Source organism: Halyomorpha halys, unplaced genomic scaffold (genome assembly GCF_000696795.3).
Source record: "Halyomorpha halys isolate HHAL.00 unplaced genomic scaffold, Hhal_1.1 Scaffold18.1, whole genome shotgun sequence".
NCBI classification, from domain to species: domain Eukaryota; kingdom Metazoa; phylum Arthropoda; class Insecta; order Hemiptera; family Pentatomidae; genus Halyomorpha; species Halyomorpha halys.
The window spans coordinates 291,993-306,709 of NW_027114407.1; the positions used below are offsets into that span (position 1 = coordinate 291,993).

Here is a 14,717-nt window from a genome sequence, read left to right on the forward strand (position 1 = left end):
AATCATCTTCCAGAAGACATTGCAATCTTTTTAAATACCAATTATAAGCTTTCAATAGAGCTAATGGAATAGAGAACATTTTTATTGTGGAACTATATTACAAGTGGCAATTACCTTTATTTTTTTTATGTAGAATATCACTTTAACTCTTCCAATTTTTCCATTGCTTTTTATCTTGACAATATTTTTAGCATAGAATAAAACATTTATGGGATCAAAACACACACTACATACTGTGTTTTTCTCTTTGAAATTATCAAAAAAGGAAAGAAATATGTGATAGCGTCCATGATGGGAAACATACATAAGAAATGAGTAACGTACTCAAGAGTGTTCATGTTCATCAATTATGTAATTTACTTATTAATTCATTTTTTGTACATAAATAAATATTTAAAAAGTAAAGATAAAACAACAAATAGTTAAATCGCAATTAAACTTAATAGACCAGTCAAATGAATGCTCAATCTTGGTGCAAAGCCAAAGAAAGGAGGGGAGTCCATATTTTCCACTAATATCTTGAGTATATCGTAGATCAAAATATTTTATTGTAAAAATTGAAAAGCAAATAATTTCCTGCAAGAATATTTCTAATGTGTTTATTGTTGAAGGGAGATTCAATTTCAGGAGAATATGGTCGGGGAGAGGGGAGGGGGCCCAGTCAGTGGAGTATTAATAAACACAAATAAGTGAAACTTAAAAATCATATCAAATAAAAGTTGTTGAATACTATTCCCCTCATCATACCCCTCCTCCCTTCCCAGACCATTTCCTCAAAAAGAATGTATCTACTATTTTTTTTAAAGAAAAGAAATAGAACCTCATCAAATTAACCAATTCGAAAAAAAAAATCTTAGACTCATTTTTAATTTATTATTTTTAATAAAGAACCTTTGTTACTGAGTAAAAAGGAAACTTTTGTAAAACCTTCCCTCAAAATTTGAGGTTTTCGTAACAAAATACATAAATCATCTACTAAATAGTTTTTCTCAGAGACTACTTTGCCAATTTTTTTCAGATTTGACTCACATTTTTGTCACAGGTTGTCAGTGGATTTATTCTCAGACCTTATCGTTTCAAAATGGTGATGATTAGTCATTTCATATTCGCATATCTTGGCCATTTGTGAAGATAGAAGAAATATAAAAACTGCTTTTGTATCACTATCCCAAAAATTTGTTTAAGGGTCTACCAGGCTTAGTATATTAAGGTTCTCACATGCGAATCATACTGATAAGATTCACATTTCATTTATTAGCATTAACTGTAAGTTCTCAATAACAACTTTTCACCAAATTGGATTATAGTTAAAATATTGTAGAAACTGGTAACTGAAATATGAATATGGGCTGTTTCCATTTATAAACATATTGTCATATATATTCATTTAAGGTGGGTTACAAGGAAACAGAAAAGAAGTTAAAAAGAACAGGCGAAATAGCTAAATCACATTCACAAGAAAAAATAAAATGGACAGAAGGAAAGCAGAAACAACATTAATCATTAAAAATAAGGCAAAGATAACAAAAGAAATGCAGTAAGAATAGGAAAAAAGAAAATATAACGGTGGCAGAAGTCAATACAGCTTCATCTAATATAATAAAAGATTTTGTCAAGAGGTAAGTTTAATGGAAAATGTAATAAAAGACACAAAACTCAGTATCTAAGTCTGAATATAGAAGAAAATGATTTTCAATTAATCTTTCACTAACAAAGGACGGACTATTAATCATCAATTTTTTTTTTCATGTGTGATAGGTTCAATATACACAATACAAATTTTCAAGCTTAAATGAATGGTTACATGGATTCATTTGTAAATTTAAAGTATGTTTTTCCATGATGATTTATACAAAAACTAAAGTCGAATTAAAAGAAAAATAATCAACCAATCATATCAACAACTTTATACAGTGGCCCTTATGGGGTTAATTAAAAAAAAAAAAAACTGGATTTTATAATTACATAACAGTCAGAATTGATTTATTGTTATGGGGTTAACTGTTTGGAGTTATTGCTAAAATACTGCATGCGATAAGAGTCAGTCAAATACTTTTTAATTATAATAAAGATTAAAAAAATAAATTTACATTCAATCCTAGTACTAGTTTAACCATATCATTATTTTTTGAAAATATAACACTAACTTTTAATAATTTTTAAAATAGAACTATTATAATTTAAACAATTTTTTTTTCTAATTATGGAATTTAATATATATGAATCTGTAATTAACACATATGAATGTGTAAATAATTGAACTAATTACCAACTAAGTCTTCACAAAAGTATTCTTTTGAATATTTTCACAAAATATAATTCCCATAAAATATTATCAAGTTCATCAAACTAAATGACAACCACTTCAAAAGCAGTGAATACTCATCCAAGAAAATCTAAATAATTCAATTTCTTTATTATTTTATTTATTTATGTGTGTTATTTTCCAACCCTCCCACTGAAAGTTGTAACACCAGCACATGCAATGAAAATGAAATGGCATTTGGCAAATAATTTTTCTATACTGAATATCTTAATACTTAGAGAGCACTACTTACATTAAACACCTCACAATTCATCAAATGCCACATAACTTGTTCTAATCACCATATTATTTTATGGATTGCCACTTAAATAAGGTTTCATTAAAAAAAAAAGCATATACAAATTTGATTGAACGACAGTTAAAGCATACTCCTTCACCAACATTATTTCATTTGACTGGCAATAAGTACTACCAGAATATGACTTTTTTTTTTTTTTTTTTTTTATAAAGATTACAGGATAATATAAACCTTTTTTATAAAATAAAGGTAGATCACGTCATTTAACAAAAAATATAATGTGAGTTAATAAAACTGAACTGTAATGTATCAAGTCAACTTGAGCAATTATTCTCTAGACTACCTGTTTACACAGGTAATTAAATATTACAGATATTTATAAACATCTACAACTGAATCTGAAACTGATACTGTTAAAAAGAAAACCAAACATACCTCTTCACTAGTAGTCTTATCTTGCCTCTGGTTAGGGGTTCCTGGCGAAGAGGAAGGCTGAAAAAAAAAGAAGAAATATGTGACTGAAAAATCATTTACTAACTACTGGCTATTATAAATTCTATCAAGCAGTTCTGATGGAAATTTTGATCCAAATTACGAGTTACAACGCTAGCGTAGAGTACAACAAGGAGCAATAGTGTAGCATACAAGGTAAGAATTTTTATAAAAATAAAAATAAGAGAAAAAGGCAAAAGTTTACAAAATAAATTAAATACAATTGGGATATGCAAATTTGAAGGCAGAACACTATTAGCCTTGCCTCAGACATGCTTGGACCAAGATTTTTGTGATATTTGCTGTAAGATTACAACTGCATACTAATGCTATATCAAACAAGCAAAGATGTATAAATGGTTTTAATGTGGCAGACCTATGTGGGGCTTCACATAAATTCTTGCATCCTTTCATCCAGAGTTGGGCAACTATGAAACTAATAACTAAAATTGTCATGGATATGGTATTTATTAATCAATGATTCTTTCATAAATATGGGTGGTTTCCAGGGAAATTTTAGCTATTAATTTCAACTATAGCTAATTTTGGCCCAACTCAGCTTTCATCATACATAAGCTTGGACATTAACAAATAATAATAATGGCTCAGCAAACGCGAACGCGAAGGTTTGATACCTATGCCACCAATTGCTCCCTACACACATCCGTCCAGTGACACCTGTCCAAACCAACATCTACAAGATCAATTTTGACACAATCACTCCACCTACACTATGTCTAACTCTCAGACATTTACCTATAGGTTCAGTGTCTATTAACATTTTAGGAATCTGTGCGATACTAAGCCCTACAACTTCACAGGCCACCTTCACCTTATTTGCCATAATACTATAACCTGAATAATATTTACCGGGTACCCTCAATTTGGTGTTGTGCAGCCTAGAATATTAACAACGGATAAACGAATAGCAAAATAATAAAACAACCAAGTGAAGGCCCATAAACATTAGTATTAGTCCAATAATTTTTAAAATTCAGATATTAATATAGTATCAAAATGGTGTTCTTCAACTCCTAAGATCACTGTAATCTAAAATCAAACTACAAATATATGTTTAATAGTATATTAGATGTTACGTATAAATACAATAATTACCTGCGGCAAAAGATCCGGAAGAACAGAACTAGTCCTAGATCCAGGAGTGCCGAGCTGTCCTTGAGATGAGTCCATTCTATGAAGTTCTCTTCTGTCTTCTCGGCCACCCTATATCCACAAAATATTTTGTGATGTCGGAAACAACACCTAATAAACTTTTTACTCCTATATATAATTACTAGAGGAGAACTATTAATCATAAATAAATCAGATCAGGGACTCCCAAAGCGTGGATTATAATACCGATTTAGATATTTAAATCTTTCAACATTTAGTTACCAATAATGATTAGTTTTGTGCATAATTACAACTTTCACATCATTAGAACTACTACAATGTTTTGTAATGTAGTTCCTAGTTACTTAATTCTTTCAACAGTCAAATCACTTGCTCACAAAATAAGAAAAATATAAACAAATTAAACTCCATTTTCAAATGATCTCATAGCATACAACTTCAATAGAAGAACATAAATAAAATATGTATTTTTTTTTTTTGACTTTATTTAGTTTATTCACAACTGTAAAAGTATTTTTACAACCAGCGAATAAGATGTAGAGAGAGAGAGAAAAAAACAACTAAAAACTTAAAAAAAAAAAAAGTCATGAAGGCATGAAGGTTAAGGTCATCCAATGATGCCTCTCCATTAAAATTGAAATTTAAAAATCAATTTAAGAGGTCCCTATTCCAGCTCCTTTGTAAACGTCGCCTCGTATCTGCTAAGTCTAGTGTTGAAAGTCCTTGAATTAGAGGGTTAGTATGTATTGGAAGTGTGCTGTGAAACCGTTTATATAATGATTTAATGGTTGTTTGTACGTAGGGAGTTCGTAAGTCTTTGTGTAAGTTCTTGTTACTGATGTAGAGGGGAGCGCTACTGATCAGTCTTAGTAATTTTGATTGAAACAAAATATGTATTTTTAAATTTGATGAGATATTTACTCAGAATTTAAATATGAGAAGTGAAAACATAGTAAGGGACAAAGTTCAATCCCTTTCAGTGTGGCATAGATATAAAGACTAAGTGGTTCCTGAATATTTTAAATAAGTTATTTTAAATAACTTATTTTTCTTACAAGGTAAATTCATATAGATGAGAAATTGAGAGCTTTGTCAGTGAAATGATATTTTTGTTATATAAGAAACTAAGAAGATGGCCTCGTGACCTTATATTGTAAACTGTTTTTAGAGTTCTACTACTGAGTAGTTTCTCTACATCCTGTATTATATCATTATGTCATTATGATCAAATTTACTGGTTGTATTTTTTTATACAGTTGTAAATATCAATAAATAAAAAAAATAAAAAGAAACTTTATACAATAATAATTTTAATTAATATTTAAATAATATATGTACAGTTTTTTGTTATAAGTTTTTATTATTGATTTTATCGTTGCATTGTTTTTCAAAATTGTAAGAACCCTGAGGACGGAGGAGTACTTAGAATCATTGGTTAATTTTATATATTTTTAAATTAAAAAAATTTGGAAAGTAAAAGAATATGAAATATTTATATTGATTAATAAGTTATACGTAGACATATATATAAAACACATCACTCAATAAGTGCCCGGTCTGACACATATATGGCAACATTGTTCATTGACAGACTCACATGATTTCCGGGTATTTTAGTACCTTCAAACAGTACATGTCAAAATTTCATGGCATTCTGACCGTTAGTTTAGAGGTTAAAGTCATTTTAGTGGCCCCAGTTTAGCAATTTTCAAGACAATGGATAGAAAGGAGTTTTGTGTTATGGTTAAAAACTGTTTTTATGATAGAGAAAGTGAAAAGTGACTTGATAAGCATTATGGGGACTATGCACCAGAGAAATCAACTATTACTGACTGGTATGCAGAATTAAAATTCGGTTGTACAAGCACTGAAGATGCTGAACGTTCTGGCTGCCCAAAATTGGCAGTTGTTCCAAAAACATAAAAAATGTCCAAAAATTGTTTTATAAGACCCTAAAATGAAGTTGTGTGAGCTAGCCGACACCTTGAAGACATCAGCAGGTAGTGTCTTTACAATTTCACATAAAAATTTGGGTATCGGCAAGTTAATTTCGAAGTGGGTGCCACATTTGCTAACACCGGACCAGAAACAACAATTTAGAGCACTGTTTGGAGTTGTTCAAGCGAAATAAAAAGGATTTCTTCCATTGGTATGTGACAATAGATGAAACATGGATCCACCTCTACAACACACCTGAATCAAAAAAATTGTCAGCTGAGTGGACAACAGCCAAAACAACTAAAAAAGTCGGCTGGTAAGATTATGGCATCCATATTTTGGGATGTGCATGGAATTTTGTTTAACAACTATCTTGAGAAAGGCAAAACTATCAAGTGAATATTACATGGCATTATTGGATCAACTGAGTGCAGAAATAAAAAAAAAAAACTGCTTCCAATCCAAAACAAGAAAGTGCTGTTTCACGAGGACAATGCCCCTTGAAACAAGTCGATGAAAACAATAGTTAAATTGGATGAATTACGCTTTGCATTACTTCTCCACCCACCATTTTCTTCAGTTTTGGCCCCAAGCAGGGGCAATTCATGTTTGCAAGCAGCTACTGGCCTTTTGCAAACATAAAAAAAGATGCTCCAGGAAAAGAAATTCAGTTCAAACGAAGAAGTGAATATCTACTTCTTCATTTGAATAATTATAAATATATTTTCCAACTATTTTTATTGTTTCAACTCCCCGAGATTAAATGTAATAATTGAGCAGACATTTTTTTGAGACAACATTAGTTTAGATTGAAATGTTCACGGCATTATTTCTGAAAAACGATGATTTTGCAAGTAGTGTTTTATGTCCTTTCCTTTTGGGCAGGGATTCAATGCTCAGAGAAAAATTGTGGAGTCATTTTTGATGAATCAAGTATGTCAAAATCATTCAAACTTTGTAACTATTATTACTAAAACTCTTTCCATATAAAATTCGAATATTATAGTTTTTTTAGGAGGAAATGTCAGTAACTAGGGAGAGGGGGATAGTTTACCAGATAAAAATCAAGAAAGAAGGAACAATCAAAGAGATAAAAAAAAAAAAAAAAACATCATACAAAAGCTAATTTAATTTAAATTTCTTTTATTTTTTTTTTTAATGTATGAATATATAAAAAGATTTAATGTCACCTATTTCCATCAAACATAATGAATCAGACTTTATCTTATTTGTTTAAAGTAAACTAAATTTAATCTATAAAGATACTTTAGTTCTCAACTTTATTTTTAAATGTTGTAAATCTTATTATACACCTGGAGTTTTTAACTATTTTCATTTAATATTTAAATCTGCATGTCATTTCAAAGAAAAATATTTCAGTTAAAAGTAAAGCTAAAATTTTAATGATATTAATTAATTTTTTATGTGGGTTTTTGAAACTTTATAACTTACAAATAAACAGTAAGAAACACCATAATATATTGGTGTTTATTGTGAAAAGGGATAAAATACAAAAACATAGAATTGAAAAAAACGATTGAAAAATTTGAAATTTTAGTAAATAATTTTTTTAAGCTTATAGTAAAGGTGGTTTACTATAGTGTGAGGTACTTTTAACTTTAAAAAACTGACTTCACTAAAATTTCCAATTTTTTAATCTTGTTTTTCTTAAAATAATGTTTTTGTACATAATACTTCTAGAAAACAAACCTCTTCATCTCCTTCAAATCCTTTCAGATTTTCACCTTTATGGAACTCAGTTGAAAGCAACTAGGATACATACCAGATCCTCAATGATACAAACATATAGATATTTTAACTGTAAAGAATTTAGAAACAAGATCTAGATAAACTATAAAACATGCTCTCCTGAAATTGATAAAATCAACTCTTTTACAGAACACTAACGATAAACAATATGTATATTTTATCCCTGTTGTTTTCGATATAGATGGGTTGTACATAATTAACTATTAAATCCATCTAAGTATGAAAACTAGACAGTTCCATAAGTTTGGGAACCCCTGAACAATGATTTTTCAGTTCAAACAAAGTAAATTTATAATAAAATAAAATCTAAAAGTTATCCTTTTATTTGATCATATCTCATGAAATGCTGCAACCAGTTTTGGAGATTTTATTAATGAGCGAATATTATTTTATTAGTTTAAAAATTTATTAATTAGTGAAAATAACAAAAAGAGTAGTTGTTATTATGAAGTGTAAGCTTAGACTTATTCTAAAATAATATTGATGACTATGCATTAAGGATAAAATCAGAACGCATCACTAAATTTTGTCCCAAAAAATTGTAATTTCATATGATACGACCAAATATATTTATTAACCTACATAATTGAAGATAGAAATTTAAAGCCAAAGAAAAAAAGATTTGGAAATTTGTATCTTCTATTTAAAAATTAACAAATTGGGGCTTGATAAATTATTGGTTATGATTAGCAATAAAATAATAAATCATAACTAGGAGGTAACACATTAGAACAAGCTTTAATTAAGTGCAGCCAACAATGAAAAACACATAAGATGCATTAAGACAATGTAAAACAAAAATCATGCTAATATTGAACAATACGTGCAGTGTAGTTATAATATACTACCCATGTGAGAACACAAAACAAACAATGAATACTGCCATGCTGATAAAAAGCAGTGCCATAGTCATTGACTGATACAGGCTCGTCTTCGAGTTCATGCCAATCAACATCAACTTTTGGGAGAGTTCACATTTCTGAGCACTCTTTATTATAGTTTTGTTTTAATTTTTAATATTAATATGACTGACTATGTACACATATAACCATGTATGCTCAATATTCATAAATGAAAAAAGAGAGAGTGGCTAACTGGTGTTGGTAATTAATTTATTCGACAGATATATTATTGCTGAAGTAGCTGAGCTGAGGCGGGGATCTCGGGGCACTCTGGACATGACACACACAGAATACAACTAAAATATAGCCACAAATAATAATTATAACTTAAAATATATATATAAAAAACAAACATGAATTCTACAACTAACAATTTGTAAAAAATAAATTAAATAAAAACATTACATCCCCTATAGCTTCCCATTTCTAAAATATATGTGCACGGTGAAGATTAATTTTTGAAAATTACTTTGTTAGTATTATAAAACATACAAATTCTATCACAATGATATTAAATTATTCTTGTTAATGTAAATAAAAAGTGCATATTAATCATAACAAATTACAAAAGGGAAGGATAATGCAATAGAAGGAACCAACCAATAACATACTCAGGTTGCCACAAACATAATTTAGAATAACAAACATCATAATTTTCAAATGTTTAAATGGCCCTGCGATGAAAGACAAATACATACTTACAAAAATTAATGGTTGATTCCTCCAAGTATATGTTAGTCAATGCAATTAGCAGAACATATAAACATTTTGTACTCTCAGTTTCTAACACAAAATAAGTTTTTTATTTTCTTAACAAATAAAAAACAAACAATCAAAAAAAGCAAAAAATTAATACTAAGCTATTTTTTCTTTTATTATTTTAAAAACTTCAAAAAATATTTTTTTTGCACCTAGAAGGAAATAGTCAATGAAATTAATTATCAGTATATCATTGAATAATTTAAATATTTAAATACAAATATATTCACAAAATAAACATAAATCTTGTTTGATCCATTTGATTATTTCAAAATAAGATATTACATTTTAAAACAAATCACATACGCTAGGGAATGTTCACATGTGTATGTATGATATTCTAGTTTGAGTAAAAAATGATGCCACGTATTTAATCAATTGTGTAAATGTTTACAACAGCTGATATTTACTGTTGTATGTCTACAATAGGTATTAACCATTAAAAGTTTAAAAGGACTCACAGTTTTTATTATAATGTACTAAGGTTTTAATGTTTGTATTAATAACTAGCAGACGCTAGTATGATTCGCTATTGCTAGATAGGAGTACACACACAAATGAAAGTTTGATATCAGTTATTTGTATGAAGCTAAAATTAAATATTTACAAATACATTATTATTTATATGTTTGGAATCACAAAATTACAATTACTGTTCTTCTGTTAATGGAAACCTACCAAAATATCTTAACAATATTTTTAAATCCATAGGTAAAATTTTGTTCTCAATTGTAACACTTCTCCTCACTATGTATTTCATATATAGACCAGTAAGAGTAAAAAGTTCAATATATCTTATAAAGGTATCTTTGCAAAAAATGGTCTGATTAAGATATTTTTTTTAATTCATTAAATAATCTAAATACCTTTCATCACATATAGAATTTGTTAAAAATGTATAATTTTTGTCTTAAGGGTAAATAATGTTCAATGTTCTTCATGACTTTCTGCTATATGGAAATGGAGGATTTCAATAAAATTTTTCATTACTGTTGCTAATTTATAAAATATGTAAAATCTTAGTTGTTTCATAAAATATACAAATTAAATATATTTTAAAGGTAGTAAACTATTTTTAAAAAAATATATATATTGACTATTTCCTTTTATATATTACCAAATATCGCTCTAAGTAGCTAAAATTGACTAAAAAAATTTCACTAAAAATTTAACAAATTCATTGCTGACTCCTTTCAAAACAATTTGTGTATGAGATAAATAAATATCACAAATAAAAACTATGAATCAAAAGCTTTGTTATCAATTAAGTTGGGTGGATAACATTTACAGAAAATGTGAAACTATAAATGTTCGCTCATGAGACTTAACTAGTAGAAGAAAAAAAAATGAAACTTATTTATCAGAAAAAAAGCTAAATTTTTCAGAAAAAACTTTTTTTTACATAAAAATAATTATTTTTAAATCAGTAAAGCATTGTATGATCAAATACATTATCTGGATTTATAAAATGTTTCTGATTAGGAATTCAATTAAAAATGTACATGGGTATTCACATACTAGGAATAGTTATCAATTGCTTTTTATAAAAATTTAATATTATTAAGTTTTTTAATGTTATTATTGACCATACTCTTTTAATACACACATGAATTTATTTATTTATCTTACAATCTGTTGTTTTTTAATTGAGGAAAGAATCATCTTATTAATTTTAATGGAAGATCGTTGATGGAAAGTGTGTAATTAATTAAAGAAGATCCGGGTATGATCAAAAAGAAACTCAAAAATCCATTCTTTGGCTTATTTCCTAGAGAACTTTTGATGAAGCCTTGCAAAGTGGAGCGAAACATTGGTGCTTAATAAATAGTTTTGTAATATTTGAGCTCCATTTTGACGGTACCTGGACCTTTATTTCTTAATGTTTGACCATTAATTCATAGCATATAAATAAAATAGCATATTTTTAGATTTTTACTTATTTTTTTCTACTCAACGAAGTTTCACATATAAACCCTTATTATTCCTAGGAATGTCAAAACAAAAAAACTTTAACTATACCCAAAATATTTCCCAAAGCAATAGCTTTCTAATTTTGTAGTTAGTAATATTTAAAGAAGAAATGAACTTTTGTTTTCCCTATTAATCAGTTGTTCTTATCCATAGGTGTAAGAGACCACTTAGAATTGACACAGAAAACCTTCTAAATTGTCAAGAGAAACTACTTGACCTGCACATCTGCAAGGAAGAGCAAATGCAGCATCAATTTAACTCAGAAAGTCACATTAACAATGTATACAATTAATAATGCACACTCAGTAAGCGAAGGTTGAAATAAAAAAATTGTTGGGAATTAAATTGTTTATCAAGGTAATATATTGTCTACCATTAGATATGATTTCCTTAAAAAATAAATGAGAAGATATTTTTCATTCATTGTTTTTTTTAAACTTATTTTTCAATTAAGGATGATAGGAGAACTTACTTTAAAAGCCAAAAAGCTGATTACTAAATAGGTGTAGAGCCACTGATCTAAGGGGCATTGAAGAGTCCCATAAAAGACCAATAAACAATACCAATTATTTCCTCAAAAAATCCTCTATTGCTTACATCTTTAAGACTGAGTGACAACTAAATCGCAATGAGGTCAATGTACTTTGTATTAAAATCAGGAAAACTAAGAGAATTTCAATGTTAAAAATGAATCTACGGTGAGAATTTGTTTGGTAAAAAAAATAAATATTTATCAATCTCACTCCATGCAACACTAGTTCTAAGATTAACCAATGATTTTCAATTTAATAACTGATATGAGTTTGACAAAAATCAAATAATGCACACCATAAGATATTAAATACACCTTGTCTCGAGAACAAACTAAACCTCAACAAGAGAAAACAATGCTCCAACTTAAAAAACATTATAAAATATAAAGCACAAACAAAATTATTAAGCAACCAATAAATAAGTTTTCCAACACAAGAGCACTTAAAACCACTACAATGTATCGTTAAATGTAGAAACAATTGTAAAATTAATAATATCATTCCAAACTAGTCTAAACTCTTTGGGTAAGACAAAATTTTGAAAAATCAAAATCGCTGATACCAAATCTTATGTCTCACATTTTACATGATAAATGTTATCCATACAACCACATCATAAACCCATACATGAGCGAAAAAAAAATTAACCAAATATACATAAGAAAAATTAGCATAAGAATAAAGAGGAGAATAGATGCAATAAACTGCAGTTCGCCAGTCGAAGACTCACCTTGAAAGTGTTACTCTTGTCATGGGATATTCTCCTCTTTCCTTCTTGGCGGAGAACGATATCGCCCTCAGTTCTCTGTCTGCGAGGACGAACAGGAGCAGTTAATACGGGCTCTCCGTTAGCCGACTTCAACCCAGCTACTTCCGAACCCCGCCTCAAGCTCTCTTCAATACTCTTTTCTTCAAGAAACACTGCTGAATGCCTTGCTGGAAAGAAGTCGGAATTTTCTCTCCTCAACCTGAATATCCTAGAAAGTTCAGAACCATTCCTTCTATGAGCCACCCTCTCAGAAATGGAATCTTCTTTCTTTTTATCATCTTTCCCTTTAGAGGCATCTGGAGATGTGTCAGAAGTAGTCGTGCCTCTTAAGCGCTCAATTTTCTCATTGAAATTGGACAGTAACTTTGACAAATCCCAATCATTAAGTAATGATGTTTCTTCAGAGTCTGAAGCACGTTTAGATTTTTCCTGAGTCCTCTGTCCCCCATATAATGGTATTAGATTCAAGAGTGTTCAGTCACAAGAACAGAAATATCCATCCAAAAAAAGAACAAAAATAAATCAGTCAAGAAAGTTAAACTACATGATCATAAAAGGTTAATTTTTCTAAAAAAATATATAAATATCATTTTGGCTTTAAATTAATGCCTGTCATAGAATACTTGTAAAAAGATGAAAATATAGATCAATACACAACCAACAAACACAAAAGTTTTATAGAGGCACTATGAAACATTGACTTTTACGAACAATGCATTATGAACGATTAAAACACTGACAGCATTCTTAAAACCATAAAGCTCATCATTCCAAATGATTTTAATAGCTTTAATGTGCAGCATATTATTTATCATTTACTGTGCTACACATTTAAAGTAACTATAAGATATAAAGAAAACAATACACAATCTGCTCTCGATAAATTTCATTATTTACTAAGTGCATTGCCTGACTTGTGCTCTTAACAGGAAGTCTCATAGAATATAGGCAAAAATAGTTTTAAGCTATAGGCTCACCCGTCGCATCACTAATGTCCTGTCGCCGCTTTCCTCTTCATCGGGTGTAGGCGGCAGTGGTCGATTTGGAGCTCCTCCAGAAGAGGAAGGACCTAATTGCAAAGCTTAAATCTTAGAAATATCAACTTTTTGAACAAATTAATAAAATTAATAATAATAAATTTACAACAATCATAGTTTCATAGCAAGGTTTTGAAACAACAAAATAAAAAAAATTTACTATTTTGAAGAGAAAGAAAAGAAAAGCAATACAGAATTAAAACAGTAACGGTGATATTTACTTAAAGACTAGTTCGGAACAGAGACATTTTATTGTAAACCAAAACCTACAAGTCGACTTATGGGAGGAGGGGGTTAAAATGACAGTCAAGTTGGGTTTCAAACGAAAAAGTAAATTTACTTGAGTGATATATGTCTATTAGATATGTATAATATTTAAGTATATAATATGCTCATAAATATTTTTTGAAAAATATACGTCTATCATCCAAGTAAATTAAAAAAAAAAAAGAATTTTTTCACAAGAAATCAAACTTAACACTCCGTAGTTGTTTTAACTGCCAAGTAAAATTTAAGGAAAACATCCCATTTATTTAAAATACTCACATTCAAAGGTAAAATAAAAGAAAAATTATAGAGGCATTGGCTTGTGGAAAGCATATGGTCGGAGTTTGTGAGAAACAATGGACATAATCTGAAGTAAACCTTGACATAACTTTTTTGAATTTTTATTGCATTGCCAATGCAGAAATTAGCGTCTCCCAGTCAAATCATGCTACCAGCCAAAATGGTGGTTGTTCCAAAGACATAAAAAATTCATTTTTGAGTTCCGTTAAGTAAAAAACTTTTATCACGCATCCTAAAGGTTATTTTAATCAAGAAAAATCTAAAATGTTTGTTAATTTTTC

General features: G+C 28.9%; 1 protein-coding gene across 4 annotated transcripts in view; it reads right to left on the reverse strand.

Moving 5' to 3' along the window:
* msn (serine/threonine-protein kinase msn) overlaps positions 1-14,717 on the reverse strand; it is a 45,265-nt gene that overhangs the window by 13,069 nt on the left and 17,479 nt on the right. For 3 of the 4 annotated variants that reach the window (XM_014420620.2, XM_014420611.2, XM_014420604.2), the window contains exons 14-17: positions 13,810-13,901; positions 12,794-13,270; positions 4,173-4,280; positions 3,000-3,056 (exon numbers count right to left, since the gene is read on the reverse strand). In XM_014420620.2, the coding sequence (XP_014276106.1) occupies positions 3,000-3,056; positions 4,173-4,280; positions 12,794-13,270; positions 13,810-13,901 (734 nt within the window). The remainder of the gene's footprint in view (positions 1-2,999; positions 3,057-4,172; positions 4,281-12,793; positions 13,271-13,809; positions 13,902-14,717) is intronic. The other variant, XM_014420630.2, reaches the window with a different exon arrangement.